The 24,082-nt window shown below is 36.8% G+C and overlaps 1 protein-coding gene across 2 annotated transcripts in view; it reads left to right on the forward strand.

The window, feature by feature from the left end:
- Nucleotides 1–23,456, forward strand: part of Anapc4 (anaphase promoting complex subunit 4) — a 34,985-nt gene extending 11,529 nt beyond the window's left edge. Inside the window, exons 9-29 of one of the 2 annotated variants that reach the window (XR_013092194.1) lie at nucleotides 1,175–1,258; nucleotides 2,795–2,881; nucleotides 3,603–3,667; nucleotides 4,370–4,412; nucleotides 4,523–4,599; nucleotides 6,352–6,452; nucleotides 6,533–6,584; nucleotides 8,721–8,776; nucleotides 10,862–10,908; nucleotides 12,576–12,632; nucleotides 12,952–13,008; nucleotides 14,212–14,305; nucleotides 15,938–16,035; nucleotides 16,706–16,767; nucleotides 16,848–16,886; nucleotides 16,987–17,088; nucleotides 17,869–17,943; nucleotides 18,906–19,079; nucleotides 20,139–20,262; nucleotides 20,661–20,980; nucleotides 23,184–23,456. Coding sequence is in view for 1 of the 2 variants with exons in the window: in XM_076865121.1 (XP_076721236.1) it covers nucleotides 1,175–1,258; nucleotides 2,795–2,881; nucleotides 3,603–3,667; nucleotides 4,370–4,412; nucleotides 4,523–4,599; nucleotides 6,352–6,452; nucleotides 6,533–6,584; nucleotides 8,721–8,776; nucleotides 10,862–10,908; nucleotides 12,576–12,632; nucleotides 12,952–13,008; nucleotides 14,212–14,305; nucleotides 15,938–16,035; nucleotides 16,706–16,767; nucleotides 16,848–16,886; nucleotides 16,987–17,088; nucleotides 17,869–17,943; nucleotides 18,906–19,079; nucleotides 20,139–20,262; nucleotides 20,661–20,888 (1,722 nt within the window). In the remaining variant the exon portion in view is untranslated. Of the gene's footprint in view, nucleotides 1–1,174; nucleotides 1,259–2,794; nucleotides 2,882–3,602; nucleotides 3,668–4,369; nucleotides 4,413–4,522; nucleotides 4,600–6,351; nucleotides 6,453–6,532; nucleotides 6,585–8,720; nucleotides 8,777–10,861; nucleotides 10,909–12,575; nucleotides 12,633–12,951; nucleotides 13,009–14,211; nucleotides 14,306–15,937; nucleotides 16,036–16,705; nucleotides 16,768–16,847; nucleotides 16,887–16,986; nucleotides 17,089–17,868; nucleotides 17,944–18,905; nucleotides 19,080–20,138; nucleotides 20,263–20,660; nucleotides 20,991–23,183 lie in introns of those variants that run through there. The other variant, XM_076865121.1, reaches the window with a different exon arrangement.
- Nucleotides 23,457–24,082: the final 626 nt, after the last annotated feature.

The raw sequence follows: 24,082 nt of genomic DNA on the forward strand, positions 1-24,082 counted from the left end.
GTCCTAGATAGTTCTAAAGGCTAATCGTCACTGATCATTTAACATGTGCTATGACTGAGTGCTTCAAACACAGCACTCTAATGGGTAAGTACTATGATTATCCCTGTTTTATAGATAAGTACATGATCACCCATAGAAACTAGAACTTACTCCATGTCACAGAATTAGAAGGTGATGCTAAGCAGTCTAGTTCTAGCATCTGTGCTCTTAGCCAGCACATAACCTCTTGGGCAAAGTGAACATTTAATATTGGGGAAAACCCATTTTTTATTGTTTGCTATTCATATTGTAGATGAGAAAATTTTGAAGGGTCTCCCATAGGATACTTGCATTATAGCTTTGCCTGCCAAGAAATCTTCCCCAAATTTTCATCTTAAATATCTCTGCCACTTAAACCTAAGTACAGGTGAACTCTCAAAAAGTAGAAAAGATGCAAGATGTGGTATGTGTGGTGCATTCCAGCAGTCTCTGTTGCATCCAGCATGTCAGAGAACCTACCACTGCAATGGCTGTTTGTGTTTGCTCCTCATCATGAGCCTGAGAAGCTATGATCACCATGATTTCACTTGGACTATGATAAAAGTTATCACTTTCTCTGAGTTTTGTAATAGATACCTTTTTAAAAAATATTTTTTTAGTTGTAGATGGACACAATATCTTTATTTATTTTTATGTGGTGCTGAGGATCGAACCTAGTGCCTCATACTTATGAGGCAAGTGCTCTATCAGAGTTACAGCCCCAGCCCCATAATAGTTATCTTTTAATGACAACTTCATTGAGAGACAACTCACAGATCATTGATATTTTCTGTATATTTATCAATAGCCTTTAATTTTTTTTACTTCCATTTAGTTTTGACATACATTTTTGATTATTTTTAATTTCCTCATAATTCTGTTACAAAATAGATTATCATATTTATAGCTACCTAAAAGGGATTGATGACCAGAGAGTGATCTGCGCACCATCACACATAGGAATCCTAAGGTTGTATTCTGGTAGTCTCACTGTGTTATGCTCAAAGCAGGTGGAATTCTGATATGGTCTTTATAATAGTTAGGTCTAGACTCTCTTTAATTACAGAATTGTTTTTAGCTGGGCAAGAAAAGGTTTGTCTTTGAAAGAAGCAAATGCATCTGATTGTGATGTACTTTATTTCTTTTTATTTTATAGCTTGAAACCAATCTCTTGTACTCCTTCTTACCTGAAGTAACTCGAATGGCCAGAAAGTTTACTCACATTTCAGCTCTTTTACAGGTATTTATAGTTACTTTTTGTATTTACTGTAAGCTTTTAAAGTTACATAGAGAGAAAACTTAAAAATTTTATTTTGTAAAGCTATCTACAGTAGGGGATGTCTACCAATCCTCTCATAATGTTCATGAATTCAAGAAAATGAAATTTAATTGAGAATTTATTTCCACCCAACCCTATTTACCACTTCCAAAAGAAAAGGAAAAGGAATGGTTTTAATCTTTTTAAATGTTCCATAAATAAAATTTCATTTGTACTTTATTACAAATAAAGTATTGTGGAAACATAGTCTCCAAACTAGTTAGCTTCTGCTTATATTAAACCCATCCTGTAGTAGTTCACAGTTCTGGAGATTAGCAGTTTGGATGGGCTCAGCCAGCATATTCTGGTGATCTGGGCCTGGTGTAGCTTTTCTCATCCAGATTGGTCATGCCCAATCTGTGGCCTAGGCTAGAATGGCTATGTTCTGTTTCATATCTCTCATTCTCCAACGAGCCAGCCTAGCCTTGTTCACCCTGTGGTAGTAGCAGGGGTATCAAGAGAACAGTTTTACATATTGACTGCTCTTACATTAAATAAAATATTCTTAAAGCTTTTTTGGGGAGGTGGGGGTGGTACATGCCTGTAATCCCATCTCCCCGGAGGCTGAGGCAGGAGGACCTTGAGTTTGAAGCCAGCCCAGGCAACTTAGCAAAGCCCTGTCTCAAAAATGACGTGACATGATGTGACACAACAAGACATGTCACAGGCTGAAAGTATAGCTCAGAGGTGGAGTGCCCCTGGGTTCAATCCCCAGTACTGAAAGAAAAGAGTGCAAGTAGAAGGGTGCAAAGACTCGAGGCTTTGTACCCAACAGTGTTTTTTCTGCAGTGTTCTGTTAGAGTGGGATGCAGGTTAGGCTAGATTCAGGTCTGGATGGAGGAGCCACAGAGAACTGTGGACATGGATTTTGTTCTATTATGATCCTTAATTTACTTGGCATCAGAGGTTTCTAGAGATCAATACTTTTTTAAAAAGTCCTGTTTAATATTTGAATAGCAGAACAAATCAGCATTTTTACACTATGCATTAAACATATAAAAAGCTTGAGGATATTTGTTTTACCAGATACAAACTTAAGAATGAGCCAGGTGTGATGTTACACGATTATAATCCCAGCGGCTTGGGAGGCGGAGGCAGGAGGATTGCAATTTCAAAGCCAGCCTTAGCAAATTAGCAAGGTCCTAATAAGCAACTTAGCAAGACCCTGTCTCTAAAAAAAAAATAAAAAAGTGCTCCTGGGTTCAGTCAATGGATACTCACCCCCACCTCCCCAAAAAAGCTTTAAGGATATTTTATTATAAAGTTCAAAGAATCATTAAATGTTTTATAGTTAAGGGATTACCAAAGATTAGCTCTGATTTCCTCTTTTTCTGGCTTAACTGAGATAAAAGAGTGATTGAAAGTAAATACTGGATTTCTTTGTGACTCTTTACATAAGAAGCACATATTATTTAAGTATTTTTTACTGTTTTAATATTTTTTTCTTTTTGCTAATAGTATATAAATTTGTCACTAACATGTATGTGTGAAGCATGGGAAGAAATACTGATGCAGATGGATTCTCGTCTCACTAAGTTTGTGCAGGTAATGTAATTGTAGTTTCCCATGGAGTTAGAGTGCCTACTATCTACATATCCTCTATCTATGAGGGACATAAGAAAAATCAGTCTGATTTATAAAAGACTAAAATCATTTGTTTCAGGTGGCTTAGTCTAATCTCATATGTTATTTTCTCAGATTTGTGAAAAGGACTATGTATTAGTTTTCTGTTGCTATAACAGCTCCCAGTTTTGGATGCTGAAAGTCCAAGGCTGTGCATCCCCACATGTTCTTCCTCTCATGAGGAGAGTCTCATGGCAGCAACATATGTATGAATAAGAGGAATCACACAGCAAGACAGGAAGCCAAAGACTGGGGAGGGATCAGTCTTACCTTTTAGGATAACTTACTCTTGCGGAAACTAGTCAGAGTTCCAAGAGAACTACCTTAATGTCTTTCCAGGGCAGTATCTGTAATGACCTAACCACCTCCCACTACACCCCATCTCTTAACAGTTCTACCACTTCCGCATCACCACACTGAGGACCAAGCCTCAATACATGAGCCCACAGGAGACAAGTCACATCCAAACCATAACAAACTCTCTTCCCATTGGTACTACTTAAGTGGGGATAGGATTGTGAAGTGGAGCAGGTGGGGCTTGAGGAATAGCAGATGTTGAAATAGGGTTGTGTTCCCTATGATTTTGAATAAACATGCTTATAATTTATAGAGTATATATCACAATTGTTTTTGCTTTGTTCAGGAAAAAAACACTACCACATCTGTGCAGGATGAATTCATGCATTTGTTGTTGTGGGGGAAAGCAAGGTAATAAAAGCAGGATAGTGCTCCTGCTCCCACCCCCTTACCCCCCTACCCCCACCTTTCTTTTTCTTTTCTTAACAGTAATTATTTCAAAAATAACCTGATTCCTTTTAAAAAGTAGAAAATTGCAGTACATAAGATCCCCTCAGGTGTATATCTTTTGGGGCTTTTTCATGTGTTTTTTTATGTAAATGTGGTTGTGTATATGCATGTGTATTTATTAAATGGATAAACGTTTTGAAATTTTTATGTAGCCAAACTAATCTTTCTGGTACCTTAAAAAGATTTATCTTAAAAAATTCAATTATTGACCTGTATCTTTATCTAGAGTTTTTTTTTATGGCTTGTGGTTTTTCCTTTATGTGTTTTAAATGTGGTTTACCGGTTGTTTGCTGTGAAAGGTTAGCTTCTTTCTTTCTATAAGTGATTAGATCATTGTCCATGTGATTATTGAGTATTCGCCTTCCCTTCCTGATTTGAGGTGCTGGTTTGGCATACGGTGTATTCTCTTACATTTTGAGTTAGCTTCTGGGCTGTATCGTTTTTGTCCCTTTGTGAATATACCAAAGCCCTCATTTTTGTTGGGCTAGTTCCTTCTGTTTACTTTGTTTCAAAATTTGTTTCTATTTTGAAATTTAAGTTTTAAACAATGGATTCTAGTTTTGAATGGAAAAATGACTAAAAACACTTTCTTTTTCATTGTAGTGCTGAACTTCAGACCCTCTTGATGAACCAGTTAACAGTAAAGGTGCTGTTGAAGTATTTATGTATTATGAATACCTTCTTCAGTTTCTTCTTTTTTGGAATGGAATATAGTGTCCTAGTTGTATGCTAAATATATTTTCTTCTCTTAATTAGGGCTTAAAAAAGCTTGGCCAGTCTATAGAGTCATCATATTCCAGTATACAAAAATTGGTTATAAGTCACTTACAGAGGTATGAAGGTGATGTAGAATTTTTTGGTATTTTTATCCATGTGTACATGTCATTAGTCTCTCTGTGCAGCCTTTCTCAATTTGGCATTTTTGTTTTTGAGCCTTTCTAGCTAAAATTGTTCCATTGCCATTTGAGGGGAATATTGGCATACCCCAAGATTTAGAGAGTCAACAATGATAGTTCTGCTTTGTCAAATAATTTTCTGTTTCTACCACCCTGAATCTTGTCTGGGCCTTTTTCCAGTTAAGCATGAGATATATTTTAAAATAGGTCACACACCCTTTTTTGAGCAATGAATTTAAGTAAATGCATAGAGTGTGTTTTTTCTTTTAACACCTTGGCAGTTTGTTCTGGTTATCCTCATTTTACACAGGAAGAAACTAAAGTTCAGAATTGGTGTTACAGCTGGCTGGTAGTTAAAGTCATAGCTAAAACTTGCTCCTGGATCTTCTAGGTCTCATGCTACTTCTGTCCACAGCTACTTTAGTGAAGCAGTTAGCAAGTGGATGCTGAATATTCAAGTTAGTTTTGTGAACTATGCTGAGTACCTAACTCCAGTCCTCTTGTAGCTCCATGACACTTTTTGCACTGGTCTCTTCAAGCCCACACTTTATCCCTTGAATGTGTTTTCCCCAGTGGATCTAATGACGTTTTGAGAACTTTGCCAACTCTTTTGAGAACTTCCCTTTGCTCTTAGAGCCAAGACCTTTGCATGGCCATTAGCGTACTACTTCTCTGCTTTTCCCACACAAGTGGCCTTTTAGTTTCCCACCCAGGGCCTTCTTAATGCCCTTCTCATTTTCCAGAACACTCTCACCTTGCTCTCGGCTTGCGCTCATCTGTTCTCGGGTAGATTCCTTCAGAGAAACCTTTCCTGGACCTCCAGATTAGATCATGTTCTTCGGTTATGCCTTCACCCACTGCCTTTCCTTCAAGGCAATCGTAGTAGTTGGGACCTGTCAGTGCCAAGGGGGCACCATTGTTCATTTTTCCTCAGCATCTAAGCACAGTGCCTAACATCAAGTCAGAGCTTAAGAAATATTTGTTGAATGTTGGATAGTCGAGTGAACAAGATAGCCTAATGGTTGTGATAAAAGTACCAGGTAGGACTGGAGCTGGAGATGTAGCTCAGTGGAAGAGTGCTTGCTCAGCATGTGTGAAGCCCTGGGTTCATTCCCAGCACTACCCACCCCCCCACCCTGTACTCCAGAAATGACTGGGTTAAACTGTGGAACATAATCTGTTCATCTAACAAAATCTAATCTTGTGGTTGTGTATATTTTCTCAGTCATGATGACTGGATGCTTCTGCTATGGTTTTGTTTTGTTTTGATACTAGAGGTTGAACCATGGGCACTTGACAATTTTGCTATATCCCCAATATTTTTATTTTTTATTTTGAGATGGGACTTGCTAAGTTATTGAGGCTGACCTCAAACCTGTGATGAGAATTTGAGAATTCTTTTTTTTTAAAGATTTTTAAAATATTTATTTTTTAATTGTAGTTGGACACAGTATCTTTATTTTGTTATTTTTATGTGGTGCTGAGGATCGAACCCAGGGCCATGCATGTGCTAGGCGAGTGCTCTATCGTTGAGCCACAACCCCAGCCTGAGAATTATTTCCTGTAGAAAGAAAACTAAAGTTCCCTTCAGTTTTTGTTTGTTTTTGAAAACTTAGACATATTCAGATAAAGTAGTTGCTCCCTACCACTTTGATGATAGTAATGATATTTATTTCTGCTGTTTATTAGTGGCTCAGAGTCCTTATTGTACCATTTGAGTGAATTGAAAGGAATGGCTTCATGGAAGCAAAAATATGAGCCTCTTGGACTAGATGCTACAGGAATTGAAGGTGATGATTTAATTTCTCAGTAGAATGCATTAAACATAGCTGACTTATTCAATAAGTGATACTTATTTATTTCTCTTTAGATGCTATTACTGCTGTGGGTTCTTTCATACTCAAGGCAAATGAACTTCTTCAGTAAGTAATGGGGTTATCTAGGATCACTGATCTGAGAACACTCACTTTTCACTTAAATAAGAATCTAGTCTTTAATTCTCTGAAAGTGAGGTTTTAAATTTTCATCAAAATTATGCTTATAAGTAATTAAAACATACATAAATAGCACAGAGATCTTACAAATTAAAACTGTGTTTTCCTGTCCATCCAGCCTCACACCTGAGGGATTCAATCCATGAAGTCTAATATCTGTCCAAATAGATTTGCAGAACAAAAGTCTAGTTAAAAAGACTGGGAGGAGAGTAAATTATCAAAATAATAATACAATAGAGTTCAATGTGAAATAACTCTTATTTTCAATACAATGAATGAAAAGACCCACATCTTACAGATGTGTTGTAAAATTCCAAGATACTAAGATAAAGACTAAACCTCTTAGAGTGATCTTTGAGATAAGAAACAAAAAGAAACAAAAAACAGCCCTTCTAAGAAGTGAGAAATCAGGAAGCAAGAAATCCTCCATCACTAACAGGAAATCTACTATAATGGAGCAGTGCTTCCAAAGTTACATAAGAACATATTTCCCCTTTAGAATTTTAAATCCAGCTAAGATCTTGAATTAAGAATGAGGGTCAGAGAAATAACACAAAAAAGTTTATCTTCCACATCTACTTTCTGAGTGAAGTTATTGAAGGATGCGTTTCAGGAAAATGATTAAGGAAAGAACCAGGTGATCCTGAAAGCCCTGAGCTAACCCATGCAAGCAGTAAAGTAGGTACGGTGTGGCAGCTGCACAGGAACAGGAGCGCAGTGCGCAGACAAACAAGGATGCAGGCTACAGGAGGCCTCTGGGCAGAGGGGTTTCCAGGGGTGCAGTATTGCCCTTCAGACAGGGAAAGAATGGAAGGATGTAGCAAAGACAGCTGATGGAAGAAAATAAGAAGGGCTTACAGAGTCCAGGGAAATCAAAATAGGTAAAAGTAGATACATGCATTAGCTGTGATTCAGAAATACAGAAGCAACCTATAAAAGAAGTAAAAACAGACTCATAAGGGTTAAAATGATACTATTTTTCCCTGTATTTTGAAGTATTTGGTTTACCACATTTGCTGAAAGCAAATATTTTGTTTTTTTATGTGTGTGATCACCTTTCAATATGAATGAAAGGTACATTAATTTCTTGTTACTTTCAGGTAAGTAGGATGTAGCATTTTTATTATAGGTTACAAGTAGAGAAATAAATCAGCAGTGATAATTTTGATTGTTAGCTTGGTTGCTTGGGAAGGGGATGAGGGTATTGTTTGGGAAAGAGAGTCTTGTAAGAGAGGCTTGTTTTTGTTGTCTCATAACATAGGAGATGTTGTGGTATTTTTTATTTCAAGTAATTTATTTTAAACAGAAGAGGGTATAATACTGACCCCACCTCTCCAGTTATGTTATGAAACTTAATGCTTGGAAAGAATCTTGAGACAGGAGTGAAAAGTGGAGGTATAATTTGTTTGGAGTAATTATCTTATAGATGTGAGCTTAAAGAGATTTTTAAAAATAATGCCAATCTTTGCATTCAGAAATAGTTACATCAAAATGAAAATGACTTTTATTTATAACTTAATTTTGGTTCATTTGTATAAAGCCCATGAACATTCAATTTTTGAGATATTATTGTCAGATTGGAAAATTAACTTGAGAAAATAATATTTGTTGATATCAAAAGTATTAATGTACTACAAACTTATAATAATGATTTTCTTGTTGGAGTTAATATTTTTCTAACTGACCAATAGTATTTGTTTTAAACTGAGAATGATACTGAAAACTCTTTTTTTCCTGATTTCTTTTATTTGCAAAGTTACAAAAGGATTTCATACTTTTCTGAATGTCAGGAAAGACTATTACACAGTTTACAGCAAGGAAGTTAGAACCAGTTAGAATGTGAGTTATTGGTTTTGTTTTTAAAAAGAATCAGGATTTGCTTTTTTTGACATTTTATTTTTAGGGATGTGTTTGATTTGTAAAATCTGCTGTTCCAAAGACTTAAATGTCATCCAGATAGAATAAAATAGAACAGTAAGGATTTTTATATTCCATGACAAATTGAGCAATGATACATGAAACCCACATAATAATCCTATTTCTGATTTATTTTTATCTTCTTAGAGTTATAGATAGCAGTATGAAAAACTTCAAAGCATTTTTTCGGTGGCTCTATGTAGGTAAGTTATGTTCTCGTTATTTTAACACTTTAAAAAAATGTGCGAGTATCATCTTAGACTGTTTTAGTTACTCCAGTGAAGTTTCAAATAAACCCCTTTGTCCCCTTCTGCCACCTTCAGTAGTTATTAACATATGACCAGCCCTACCTCCCCACAGAAGGAATAGAGCTAACTTGCAACATCTTTTGCCCCTGTCATTCATTGATGACCCATCCTTTTTCTTTTCTTTTTTTTTTAAACCTTCGAATGCTTTGTGGGTTGAAATAACATTTTCAGACCCTGTTATATATTGGGCACTTGTTTTTTGTTTATTTGTTTTTTAATATTTTTTAGTTATTGTGGCATGCTTGGCCACTGAGCCACAACCCCAGCCCCCAGCACTTGTTTTTTTTTAAAGCTCTTGAGTAGCTCCTGTTTTATACTTTGTTCTTCTGTCTCTAGATCACTGCTGCCCTTGACAGTAGCCACCAGCCACAAGTGGCTTTTAAATTGATAGAAATTGTCTAAAATTACTTAGTTTCATAGTCGGTCTGACTGCACTCAGTTCTTAGGAGACATGGTCATTGGCAGCACAGAACTGAACATTTCCATGGGCGCTACCCTTGGGCAGTGAGGCCCCAGCTTGATAGCTTGCAGACCACAGTGGTCTTTGCATCTCCATGCTGCCTTTGTATTTATGTTGCCAGTTTAGTTAACTTACTGATTTGATACCAAATGTCTAGATATTTACTCTACAGTATATATACATCTTCTTTAGTTTCATTTATACTGCTATTTTTGTGAACTCTTAGTATCCTTGAAATAACACTCTATACATATCCCTCAGCATATGCAAGATTTAGCTACAAATGGAATTTATCCCATATTTGTTCAAATTCTAAAGAGTGAAATAGCTGCTAAATTACTTGTAATATGCTGGTGTCCTTTAAATAGATGTCCTTATCTTCAGTTCTGTTATTATAAAAAAAAGATTTCATGTTTGTCATCCTAATAAAATTGCTTTTGATTAAAGATTAAATGTGATCTTGATGCTTGAAATTCTTAGGTTTTCCTAAAAATTGTACAAGCACTAGTCAGAATGGGGAATCAGAATGTGATCCTGGTTGTCAGAATGAATTACATTGTTAAAACTGAGATGTTAGGAGTCTTTCTTTAACAAAAGTAATAGTTTGGTTAGAAAAGTTATAGTTATTGGAGGTAATTTACTTAGTTTCTATAATTGCTTGTCCTGACGGCAATAGGAATCAGGATTAGAAGAGAAATGGATTACTGCTCAGTCCTTGTCATGAGACGATGACACTGGGGAAAGCACACTGGATTGCAGAACTGGACACCTAATTGTAATCCTGCTTCTGCCACCAACAATAGCTGTTAAACCTTGGTGGTCTGTTTTGTAAATTGTAATCTCCACGAAGGCAGGGCCTAAAATCTGTATTTGCAGAAGTCCCTCTGACATGCTTGTTACTCACCAAACACAGGGAAGAAGTGGATTCAAGCAGGTGGGACCCTGGGTAGTGCACCTGCTTAGTCTTCATGTAGGTGGACACACACCAAGTACAGTGCTGAATGGGGTCAGCCCCATGAAAGGACAGTCAGCTGCTGCATGTACTGAATTAAAGAGAAGTATATAAATATGTGTGTGTTTTATAACTCTTGTTGAAAATGTCTTTGTGTAAGTAAAAAGGCCAAGGGAAATAAGCACATTTCTTTGGTATCATAAGACTTTGGAGGAAAGAATTCCTTGATCTGAAGTCAGAAAACATCACAGGCAAAAAGAGGAATCCTTGCACACAGTGTTAACACAAGACAGCAGGTAGACTTGTGTGGAATGGCAACAGGTTGAGTTGAAGGAGAAAAAGAAAAATAATAGTTTAGAATGGTTAGACTGGTTTTGACTCTGGAAATATGAATCAGATTTAAATTCTTCATGCTTTTAGTAGAAAAATAATGTTTTTCTTAGTAAAAGAAACTGTTGAAAATAGGAGATTTAGTCCAGGGAAACACATTTCTATCTTTGAAATGTGTCTATAATTGAAATTATGTACCTAGTTTTCCTTTAAAGGTAGTTTTTAACTTTGTTTCCAGCAATGTTGAGAATGACAGAAGACCATGTGCTTCCTGAGCTGAATAAGGTAATGTACAGGCTCACAGTGGGCCCTGCCTATCCTCTAGTTAGTGGGTTCAACCACCCGCAGATTGAAAGTATTCTGCATAAATATCACATCTGTGCTGAACATTTGCATACCCTTTTTCTTGTCATTTCCCCCTATACAATATGTAACATCTTTATATAGGCTTTACATTGTATTGGGTGTTCTAAATAACCTAGATATAATTTAAAGTATATAGGAGGATGTATATCTGTTATTGAGTTTATACCATTTTATATAAGGTACTTGAGTATCTCTAGATGTCAATATCCAAAGAGGCCTAAGGAGGACCCTTTGGGTACAAAGGGACAACTATATTTTTCTAATGTATTGGTAATGTCCTGGTTGAGCTTAGTTTTGCTGGTCATCTGGTGACCAGCAAAACAGTTATTGGTTAGCAAGATGTCAGGCTGTAGATATCAGATAGATCCATTAAGACTTTTTAAAAAGAAATATGTATATTCTTTCATCTTACAGAATACCTTTAATTATGGCTGTCTAAATTTATAATTTTCATACGGTTTTATAATCCATATAGTATATTTGTATTCTTTATGTTTTTTGTATTCTTTGGCTCCCTTGAAATGTGTGTGTGTGTGTGTGTGTGTGTGTGTGTGTAAGTAACGGGACTGAATCCAGTGGTACTCTGCTTATGTCTCCAACTCTTTTTATTTTGAGATGGGGTGGGGGACAAGTTGCCCAAACTGGCCTCAACCTTCTGAGAAGCTAGGATTATAAGCATGCGCCACCACACCTGACTGGTTCCTCTTATTTATTGCTCTTTAAAGTTTTTCCTATTCAGGCAAAAGCTAAAGACACTTAAAAATATTTATATTGCTGTTAACTTTATTTTGAGAGATAAAACATGTAATCATTTGGAGGGATCTTAATGTGCAAGTTTTTGAGTGCTAGAAGAACTAGGGTGGGGTAAAGGTCAGATCGCTGCCAGCAGCCAAGGCCCACAGTGTCGCAAGCATGACTGTGGACTTGCAGTCCTTCACCAAGGTTGAGGTGACTTGTCAGGGTGGAAGGATTTACGGTCTCCTTTCCCAAAGGAGGGCCCCCAGCACAAGGAGTTTTTTGCACAAGGCTTAAAATGACAGCCTTAGGCCACAAAGAGTTCTGTAGGTGTTGAATTAGCTGATTGAGAAATAGAATTAAAATGTTTAATTACATTATCAGAATTTTAGGAGTTTGTATTTTCACAGCTGCATATTCTATTTCTTTGAAGGAACTGTTTCCCCTCATGCCTTTTAGTAGATAGTAAAATAGTCACATTTATTATTATATAATATTCCTTTTATTGGGAGGCTTTCTTTACAGAGACAGTAACCATTTTTAAAATTTATTTTTAGCTGATACATAAAAACACAAAAATTGTACAAACTGAGTACCAAGTAATGTTTGATACATGAATACATTGCATAATATTTAAATCAGATAAAACATACTCAGTGCCTCAGATTTTATCATTTCTTTATGGAGAAAATGTTCAGAATCCTCCTAGCCTTTCAGACTCTTGAGTACATGATTGGTACCTACAATCACCCTCCTGTGCAGTAGTGCACCAGAGCTGCTTGCTCCTAACTGTAACTTAATATGGGATGCTTCCTTTTATCTTGATTTGTTTTTCTTTTTGTCGTTGATAGATGACTCAAAAAGATATCACGTTTGTTGCTGAATTTCTTACTGAACATTTTAATGAGGTAGGAATTTGGTGTTACTGTAATGCTGCTTTTTTGAAAATAATTGCAATAAACCTGGCAATGATAAGAAATAATCAAATTTAACTCAATTAAAGTCTCTAACAACTCATTTTTTAGACTGTTGAACTAACCAATGGTAGTACTTATTTATTAAACACACAGTCTATAATATGAACTTCTGTTTGTGTATATGTTTTTTAATCCATGAAAGAAAAGAGTAACTGCTACTCACAGCTCCTTCTAAAGGTTTTGTCTTAAACTTTAGTTTTTTTCTTTTCTTTTGAGCTTACTTAAGAATTAAACTGTGTGTTCTTTCTAGGCTCCAGACCTTTATAATCGAAAAGGAAAATATTTCAATGTTGAAAAAGTTGGTCAGGTATGGATTTTGGATTAACTGAGTTTGATATTTAGAAACTGACTTTTAATCTTCATTAATGTACTTTACTATCCAAAGTTTACACCAAGTTATATAGTGGTTTTGCCCTGATAGCTTAATAACTGCTGCTCTTTGGTTATTTTACTGTTTGGTCTCAGAACTCTCTTACATTCTTAATAATTATTGAGGATCCCAAACAGCTTTTGTTTATGTGGGTTATGTGGGTTGTTGTCTGTAAATGGTAGATATTATTAGGAATTAAATAGAATATAAAAATTATTAAATTTTTAATTCACTAAAAATAAGAGCTCCATTTATAATTACATGTTAATATAAATATTTTTAATGAAATAACTACCAAAAATGTCAGTCAAGAATGGTGTTTTGTATTTTTGCAAGCCTCTGAAGTTCAGCTTAACAGGAGACAGCTCGAACTCCATTTTTTTAAAAAAGTGCCTGGCTTAATAACTAAAATGGTTTCATTAAGTACTCTTCCAAGATAATTTTCTTGCTTTGGAATGAAACAAAAGTGCTTTGTGTATACCTCCAAATTCTATCCTATAGAATAATAAAGGTTTGTAGTCAAGTGTTGAGATTTGATAAAATTAACAATTTAATAGTTCCATAAAACATAAATGAAACAATGTATGATGTGGCAAAAAAGGATACAGTGGCTGCTGGTGTAATTTGGGGCCACTACCCGTACTCAACAAAGGCCACTACCCGTACTCAAAAAATGGCAGTTTTTCCCATCAGTGCAAACACCAACACAGTGAAAAGGTGAGTGGCTTCTTGGCATTATTATAACATTGGTGTTGACCTCATGATCCCTGAAAGCATCATGGGATCTGTGTCTACACCTTGAAATCAGCCAGCACAGATCATATTGATAGTTGGTACTTGTAAACTAATTTATAACTTATAAAATTAAAATAAGCTCATGAAAATGAAACACAAACTTTTAAGCTCAATTTATGCATTCTGTAACTATCACATTCTAATATTTTAGTGATATTTTAGTGTTGTGCAGTCTGTTTAAATGTTTGACATGTAGCAAATTTTGGTCACCTCCTATTCTCAGGAAATGGTGAACTTTCAGAGTTCTTGGCAGTAAAATTGGTTAACTGATTACATAGAAAAATATCAAATATTTTGGAAGGTCTTATTGTTTTCTTTATTAAGTTTAAATTTTTATCTCTGTAGTACTTGAAAGATGAAGATGATGATCTTGTGTCACCCCCTAACACGGAAGGAAACCAGTGGTATGACTTTCTGCAGAACAGCAGCCATCTTAAAGGTACTTCATGAATTAGGTAGTCTTTGACTATGTTTATGTTTAATTAAGACTGGCTAATGGTTTGTAATACTTACCTAAGTTATTCAGACTTATTCTTTGTGTTCGTTTTATTTAGAGAAACAGAAAATAACAAATGAGGCATAACCCCTTACTGTGATAGATAGAAAACACTCTAAAATTTACTGCTGATACTGAAATATTTTTTTCCCTCCTGAAACCAACTGAGTGTCCTGTAGTTCACTTCAAGTCTTACACTGATTACCTGGAGTTCACGCAGACTCCACAGAGTTGAGGGCTCAGTCTCACCAGACAACCTGCCCTCACTTCAGGTGGCAATCACAAGTGCCAGGTCCCTTGGTTACCCACATCTCTGATGTGGCTACAGGGGACTCTCATATTCCCCTTCCCTTTCAGGTTAAATAATCTGCAAGGGTGGCTCAAAAAAATTGGAAACACTGTGGTTTCTCACTGTGTTTATTATAAAGAATACAACTCAGGAAGGGCCAGCTAGAAGGAGACGCACAGAGTAGGTACAGAGGGAGAAGCTTCCATGCCCATCCAGCACTCGGTGTCTGCAGTGTCAGCAGGAAGTTCTCTGAACCTCATTGTTTGGGGGTTTCATAGAGGCCTCATCACATGAACGTCATTGATTAAAACACTGGCCGTTGGTAATTGAACTTGATCTCAGCCCTTTACTTCTCAGAGTTTGGGGGATAGAGCTGAAAATCCCAAGCTTCGGTCACAGCTTGGTCTTCTTAGCAACCAGCCCACAGCCAAAGTCTGTCTAAGAGACTCCAGAATTGCCTCATTGGAACAGAAGACCTCCTATCACAGCAGGAAATTCCATAGGTTTTAGGAGCTTTGTTCCAAGACCTGAGGACAAAGACCACATGTCTTTCTTTGTGCCACAGCATTGTCATTGCCTGGGGACTTAAAATGCTAACATGATGAAAATGCATCTTGGCCAGCTCGGCTGGGACATGGGATGCTGTATCAGGTGACCTACAGAGCACCGAGGAAGACACTGGGCTGCAGAGTCAGAATGCGTAGATTCGAAGATCTAGACACTTCTTCCACATCAGGCAGTGGCCTAAACCTGCTCAGCCCCTTTGTTTTTTTTGTCTGTAATATGGAGATGATGATGTATACTTCATACGGCTGTTGTAAGCAGCAGAAATAATTATATCTAACTTTCTACTGATAAAGTTGCCTTTTTAAAAGTGAGGAGATTGTTTACACACAGCTGGTTTCTTGTCTCCTTTTTGGTTTAGGACCATACTCTTCCAAAACAGCACTGCATTGCCTTTATCTTTCTCTCATGGCCAAGATAGGAAGAAGGAGCTTATGGTTGCCAAGTTATTCCTTTCCTCTTATGGCCAACAGAAACCTACTGTTGGATTTTGGTGGAGCCAAGCTTGCACTAGTGTGGTTGCTTTTAGTGCCTGGGGGAAGCGGGTGGAGGGAGGAAGGTGATGGGAGGCAGAAGGCCATGGTCATTTTTAATGAGGTGTGTGAAAAAATAGTGAGAATTCCACCACGAGATGGGCAGGCTGGCTATAAGAGTAGATCACTTTCTCCTACTCGTTGGTTTGCTCTACCTTTGGTTTTGTTTCTGTTTTTGTTTGAAACCAGAAAGTCCTTTGCTGTTTCCTTATTATCCTCGAAAGTCGTTGCATTTCGTGAAAAGGCGGATGGAGAACATTATTGATCAGTGTTTGCAAAAGCCAGCAGTAAGTTTGAAAGAATGCATGTCTTTGTATAGGAGCAAGAATATCTGCACAACCTGACTCACTGTGTAAAGGACCACAGTTATGCCAGTGAACAATATGAAAATGCTGACATTTGGCTGGTTTTGGCTATCAACAATGGCAGTTTCATGTGGTTCAGTCTTATCCATCTTGTTGTTTTCTTATGTAAATTAAAAAAATATATATTAAAGTGTTGGCATGTGTAGTATTTTATTCTCCCAGAACAAACTCAGTATAAAGTCTTAGTTACTGAGCTGATGTAACTCATATTTACTACCAAATAAATAAACCACTGATGCTCTGAGACTAGAGGGAGGTGGTCCTTCACTTGCCATGTGCTTGGCTCCACGGTCCTTTTCAGCCCAAAATTGCCTTTCTCTTTTTCTTACTGTTGTAATTGTCATTAAGATTTCTTGTGTGCAAGGTTTGGTGACATGGATCATTTTTCTTTTTTTTACTACCCTTGAACAGTGATGTTTAGTTATACTTTTCTGTAGAGTATCTCTGTGCATGTAAGTGCTCTTAAGTATATTTTATTTCATTGCAGTGCTGGGGATCAGACTCAGGGCCTCACACATGCTAGGCAAGTGCTTTTCCAGTGAGCTACCTACTTAGACCCTCTAATCATGTTTTTAAATCTTATTTTATATAGGATGTAATTGGAAAATCAATGAATCAAGCAATCTGCATTCCCTTATACAGAGATGCAAGAAGGTAATTCTGTTGTCCTGTTGGGTAGTATAATTTAGCAGCCTGTTTAAATTTTTCTTACCTTTTTTCCCTTTTTGTTTTAGTGAGGACTCTACACGTAGATTGTTGAAATTTCCTTTTCTGTAAGTTTGTGTTTCTCCCCTAGCTTGTGTGAACAGTACAATTTTGTTCCAAGCTTAGATAACGAAATACTATATTACAATGTTAACTTTTTTTCTTTAGGTGGAATAATAAAACTTCAAATCTACATTATCTTCTTTTTACTATTTTAGAAGATTCACTTTATAAAATGTGCATCTTAAGGAGACATACTGATATTTCTCAGTAAGTATTAACTTGAAGTTGTGTCAGAGAGATGGGATTTTATTATAATAAAACATATACAGCTTTCCTTCCAGAATTTCCATAGTTAACCTATCTCACGCCTTTAGGTTTGTCATTTAACTATTCTCAGTCATATTTTTCACAGTAACATTAAGATCATAACACTGAGTTAGGAGGCTATATGATTCCTTTTTGTTCTAGGTTACTTAATTTTATATTGGCATCTAACCATTGTATGTGGTATTTCCCCCTGGTTAGGAAAAATATGACAGCAGAATCAGGAGGATATCTCATGCACTTCTAGAAGTTCACAACTGAATTAGTGAAAGAATTTTTACCTCAGGTTAAGTGTGCCTTTCATTGGACAGAGGCCTTTGCTCACAGAGACTTGTTTTGAGAACCCAAAGTGAAAGTTCTAAAGGGTAAATCATATTCAGAATGCCATTAATACCTTAAATAGTTTTAAATCTCAATTTAAAGAAAAATTTTTGAGACCAAGATGTAGCCAAAGAAAAACAATTTGGCCATTCCAGAGGTCCTTAGTTAAGGAATCTAGCTACTTTGGGAACTATAGGATTTTAACCAAGTTGGTTTGAATATCTAGGTGTTTAAATTAGTTACCAGTATTCTAGAGTGAGAATAGTGCTGTTTTGCTGTGAGATTTAGGTTTTAGGTAAGTGTGCTAACACTGCCAATCAAGTATACTAACGCTGCTAAGCATTTAGATTATTGGCTTTATCCAGTTGTTCCACAAAGTCTTTTCCCTTTTCTTTCTTCAAGATCTGTAAGTAATGGATTAATTGGTATTAAATTTGGGAGCTTCACATATGCCACAACTGAAAAAGTCAGGAGGAGGTAAGCCTTGACCTTGTGTGGATGATGATACTGGTGAGGTGGGCTTGTATGTGTCTGTTTAGTTTAATGCAGTCACAGAGGAGTGTGGACAGACTTGTGTACAGAGATGATATGGGCAGAAGGGCTCTTACTTTCTACAGAGGGGCCAGGTTCTTTACATATTTATATGCAGAAAATAATTCAACTTCTAATTGAATAGACTTTTACTATCCTGCAAGAATTTTTGTGGTGTGTTTTCATAGGAAGAATTCATTCTTTTGAGTTTCCTGTCTACTACTAAGAAAGTAATGTGGTTCCAAGAGCCAGACGGCCTGCAGGGCTCAGATTCATGTTACCAACAGAAAAAGTAAAGTGATGGTCTCACTGAGCTGGGATTTTTTTTTAGGATACAAAAGGGTAACAGTACCAAAGCCATCCCTGAGGGTTTCAGGGTAAAGAGCTGACACAATCGCAGGCTGGTCTTTTTCTCACTCTTTTCTTCCTTACACACAAGGTTTTTTTTATAATAAGGTCTTTGGAGTTACTATACCTTTTTCATGTGTGAAATCCTATTTTTACTTTTAAGTCTGGTTTTACTCTGGTTTTCTGTTTACTTAAGGTGTACATAAGGCATCACTGGGGGAATTTTCACAGGCTTAAGGCTTAGCCGTTGATGTGGGGAGTTTTTTAGTACTGTAATTAGAACCCACAGTTGCCGCTGGTGCCACCCCTTTGATCCAGGGAGAGAAGATCCTTTTGATTCCTGATTTTTTTTATTACCTATTTGTAAGGCCTAGTTATATTTATGAAAATTAGTACAAAAGGTTTTATTACAAACTGATGATATGTTTTAATTGTCCACTATCAAGAATATCCCTTAATTCTTTACCTTTTTTCTGCTTGGTACAAGTATAATGTTATGCATACAGTATTTTCAGTAGTCCTGATCATTTTTGATATAACAAAACTGATTTCACTTCTAGCACCTACAGTTGTTTAGATGCACAGTTCTATGATGATGAAACTGTAACGGTGGTTCTTAAAGACACTATAGGACGTGAAGGAAGAGACAGGCTCTTGGTCCAGTTGCCATTGTCTTTAGTATACAACAGTGAAGATTCTGCAGAATATCAGTTCACTGGGACGTACTCTACAAGGTAACTAGCTCTTTAGTAAGACTGTCTACTTGATACAAAAATTCACTATTTTTTGACATATACCAAAAATTGCAGGTTTTTACAGATATGGTAGATAATGGTTTTCTAGTTCCTAGGGGTAACCTTAGAGGCAGCTGAGGGGGATACTCCCACTTTTTTTTTTTAATATATGTTTTTTAATTGTAGATGAACACAGTACCTTTATTTTATTTGTTTATTTTTATATGGTGCTGGGGATTGACCTCCGTGCCTCACACATGCTATGTAAGTGCTGTACTACTGAGCCATAGCCCCGGCCCGATACTCCTACTGTTTATTCAAAAATGCTGACTTTGATTTAGCTCTCCTTGTCCCTTTGCTTTAATAATAAATCCAGAGTATTTGCTGAGATAGTATGGGAAATTCCTTGAAGTAGAGGATGAATGGGACTTCTCTTTAGTTTTATTTTCAAGGGTAGTATTAACCCTAGTTTGGAATTAATTATTTTAGATGTGCCTTTAGTACTTTCTAGAATTAGGAACCTCAGTACCCATGCAGAGAATACACAGCCAATTCTGAGATAACTTTAGTTGACTGAGATTTTTAAGTAACTAGAGCCCTTCTCTAATTTAAAAATGTTTCCAGCCTGGTGCCATGATGCACTCCTGTAATCCTAGGGGCTCAGGAGGCTGAGATAGGAGCATCCTGAGTTCAAAGCCAGCCTCAGCAATGGTAAAGCGCTAAGCAACTCAGTGAGACCCTGTCTCTAAATAAAATGCAAAAAATACAGTTGGGGATGTGGCTCAGTGGTTGAGTGCCCCTGAGTTCAGTCCTCAGTACCCCCACCCAAAAGTTGCCTTTTGTTTTCCTTGAAAAGGAATCAAAATCTTACTAAGATGATACTGTGCCTGTTTGGAATTACAGTATTTTTATAGAATCATATCCCAACTGCCCCCTTTTTAATACGTTGGAAATGAGAATATGGGTACAATTAGAACCTACAGTTGCCCCTGGTGCCACCCCTTGTGATCCAGGGAAAGAGGATCCCCTTTTGATTCCTGGGTTGGTTTTCCCCTCCAGGCTAGATGAACAATGTAGTGTCATTCCCACACGTACCATGCATTTCGAGAAGCACTGGAGGTTACTGGAAAGTATGAAAGCACAGTATGTTGCTGGGAATGGTTTTCGAAAAGTGTCCTGTGTGGTAAGTATTTGCAACTTGTTCACTAAGAGTTCCAGCAGGAGGGACCTTGCTTCTGTGGAAACTTCTTCAGATTCAGATACATGATAAAAAGCCCTTCTGTTGAAACATTGTGTGATTTACAGTTTAATTGGTGATGAGCTTGTGGTGGCCTTAGCTATTTAATTCTCTTGTTGCAAAAAAACTTAAAATGTAGTTAGGATAATAATCTGCTTCAATTGCCCCTATTGTATGTTTTATATAAAATGAAGACTGAGTTTAGTAGTTTTATAGTAAATTGGTAGGAATATAACTTTCTGTAAAACCATTCTTCAAGTTTCTGGTTTCTGATTCCTTTTTTATGTAATGTATTTGTTAAGTCATTAATTTAAAAATTCTTCATATTGCCTTTTCCTCTTTAGTTAAGTTCAAACCTCCGTCACGTGAGAGTTTTTGAAATGGACATTGATGATGAATGGGAGCTGGACGAGTCTTCGGATGAGGAGGAGGAGGCTGGCAGTGAGCCCGTGAAGATCAAGGAGGAGACGCTGTCCGAACCGGAGGTGGGGACCCAGCACACGGCCGCTTCTGCTCTGGCCCCAGAGATCGTCATCAAAGTGGAAAAACTTGACCCTGAGCTGGATTCGTGATCCAGCTTGCCAGTAGTGGTCTGGAGCAGTTTCACAGGACGTGGACTGAGATGTCTTGGACCATTTTTCTTTGTGTAACAAAGAAATAAACAGTAAATTTAATTTCTTTGATATTCTGTTTCTTCTTCTCTTAGTGGTGTGGTCACTGCAATAGACAGATTTTTTGCTAAGGTTTCTTTTTAATACTCTGTGTGGGGCTAGAGTTTAAAGAAAACACAAATTAAATGTGAATAAAAAAAGGCAAATTTTCTGTCAAAAAGATGTCCAGAATTATTCTTACATGAGGAAGAATTGAAATAGTCATTTATTACTGGAAATTTTAATGAATTAATATTTTAAAAACTTACTTCCATTTTACCCTTATAGTTCATTCTAGAATACATTCAAATTTGTTTTAAAATAAATTATACCAATTTACTCTAAGCCCATGATGAATCTTACCTTTTATGACTTAGCAAAAACACTGCTTGATACCCGCAGGGTTATCTTTTCTCCTTACGTTCCTTTGTGCTCAATTCTCTGAATCAGCAGTGTCTAGATGTGTCTCTTTCCTATGACTTGGTTAAGGACTTGGTAGCTCCCTGTTTGGTGATTACTTGGGAACATGAATAATATGGATCCATAATCTAGCATCAGTGCGTAGCCAGTGTTGACTTCCTAATGCTGTAGAGTAGTATTCCTTTTTTTTTTTTTGTACCAAGGATTGAACCCAGGGCCACTTAATCACTGAGCCACATCCCAGCCCTTTTATTTTTTATTTTGAGACAAGTTCTCGCTAAGTTGCTGAGGCTGGCTTTGAACTCGAGATCTTCTGCTTCAGCCTCCTGCGTTGCTGGGATAACAGGTATCTGCCACTGCAAATGGCTCAGAAAGATAGTATTCTTATGTGACCTTCAAAGGGTATTCCATTTTATATATGATTTATTATTATTATTTAAACAGGCAAAGTACAGATTAATTGAAGATGAAAGTAGGACTCTATAAGGTAGAGCAGAGTGAGCCAAGCAAGAGAGAGAGGCTCAAGGCCTGTGTATGAATTCTTATACCAACTCACTGATAAATGAAAGAATCACTTGTTAAAGCTTTAAATATCTCTAGCTGCTTTCCTGATTATATGCTGTGTAGTTTGTCAGTTGAATAGTAGGTAGGCAGCTTACACTTGAGTTTTACATACTGTTAAAAAAAAAAAAAATTACAGGAGGCCATTGTTTTGGACTAGGCTCCTGTACTGGCCCCAACAGACTGCCCATATTGAAGTTCCTTGTCATCAGACTGAAACCAATTTGTTATCTGACCTAGAGAAATCTGAAGAGCCTGAGGTAATAGCCAAAATTTCCAAACGGGCCAGTTTCCATTCTCATGGCATCTGGGACTCTCTCTGCCTCAATCCTTACCAAAAAGTAACCTGATACTATTTTTCTGTCTCCCTGTAACTTTGAAATGATCAGTCTGCTTTTTGTTCTTTGCTTCTATTTTTTTTTTTTTTAATCAGCCCTTCTTAGGCTTTATAATCAACTTCTGCTCAGTGGAGTGGAGCTTCACTGTGCTATTTTATGGGATGAAGTGGTGCCCAATTCTAGAATTATAAAATAACACCAGTTAAGATCTTAAACTAAAGTTGTACTTTCATCCTTTTATGGGACTACAGGGCACCTCCACTGGGGTTTGAGGGGAACCCTGAATGGAAGCCACTTTGGTGTGTGGTGTACAGGTGCAAGGCCAACATCTTCAGGAGACCAAGCATATTGAACTGCAGCCTTATACATCATAGGCATTAAACTTGATCAATATGTAAAGTACATAAATGTCTTGATTCATGGTCGGTGTAAGAAGTGAGTTATTACTATCTGTCCCATATGACTTCTACATTCAATAGATTTTTTTTATATATGCACATTTGCTTCCTGTGGTTTTGGCATTGGCATAAGTTGAAACCTAAACTCCCAGACTTCTCTTTTGAGCCAGGGATGGGCGTTGAGGTCGACTCTCTCGTAATGTCAAATTGAAGTGGATCATTCCTATTGTGACAGAGTGGGTTTTCATTACTGCTTTTAATATATGTAACAAATATTTAGGAACTGGATTTGTATTAAATCCAAGTAAAGTTTAAATTGATAACCAAAGCTCTTTTAAGTTTTAATAAGACTTATAGATAGAGTTAATTTTCTGTTTATCATTGTATATTTAGATGTATGCTATATTTTTTATACCACTAGGCACTGCTTTAATATTTAGAATCAATTTTATCATTTAGTATATGTAGCCATAAGTACTGCATTTGAATTTTGAATTTAGTGAACAAGCAGATGAACTGTGGAGACATGGAGGAACCTGAGAAGTGGAGCTTCACTGTAGATCTCTCGGCACCTGGCCTCGTGCATTGGGCCATCGAATGCCTATCTCAGGATGTGAGGACTGTACAAGGGGCACTTGTAGAGCATGGTGGTTGATGACTTGGTACCTGATCAAGACTGGCACTTCTGGGCTGGGTATGTAGCTCAGTTGCTAGAGTGCTTGCCTCAAATGCATAAGGCCCAATCCCCAGCACCACCAGGAAAAAAAAAGACTGGCACTTCATACTTATAGTGTTCTGTGTTGTTCTTTTCCAGAATAAATTGTGTTGATTTAAATAAAATTATTATTTTGGCCAGACTTAACTGTGATAAGTCTTTTCAATTCTCTGGCTTTGTAGCTTTTTGGTGTTTCTTTTTTTCCCCCCTATTGTGTTCTTGATTTTCCTCCAAAATAAAAATCTTACATTCAGCAAAATTCTAAAACATTCTATCTTCTTAATTCAGAACATTTTAATATAAATGTGACTATGGCATAGCCTTGAGTTTAACAACATGACTAAGGGAGTTATATGCATCTAACCCAATTTTTTTCATACTTTTTAGGGAATTCAGCAAGACGTGGTAAAGCCTTATTTCTAAAGGATGCTGTGAGCCAGGCACACGCCTGTTATCCCAACAGCTTGGGAGGCTAAGGCAAAGGCCAGAGGGGTTCACAGGTTCAAGGTGGACTTCAGCAGTTTAGCAAAACTCTGTCTCAAAAAGTTAAAAAGACAACCCCCTACCAGGTCCCCATTGCCTTGCAGAAGTTCTGTTCCCATTTCCACTTGAATAAATTCTACTGTTAGACTCAAAAATAAAAAAAAAGGACTGGGGATATAGCTCAGTGGTAAAGTGTCCCTA

Source organism: Callospermophilus lateralis, chromosome 8 (assembly GCF_048772815.1).
Source record: "Callospermophilus lateralis isolate mCalLat2 chromosome 8, mCalLat2.hap1, whole genome shotgun sequence".
In the NCBI taxonomy this organism is placed as follows: domain Eukaryota; kingdom Metazoa; phylum Chordata; class Mammalia; order Rodentia; family Sciuridae; genus Callospermophilus; species Callospermophilus lateralis.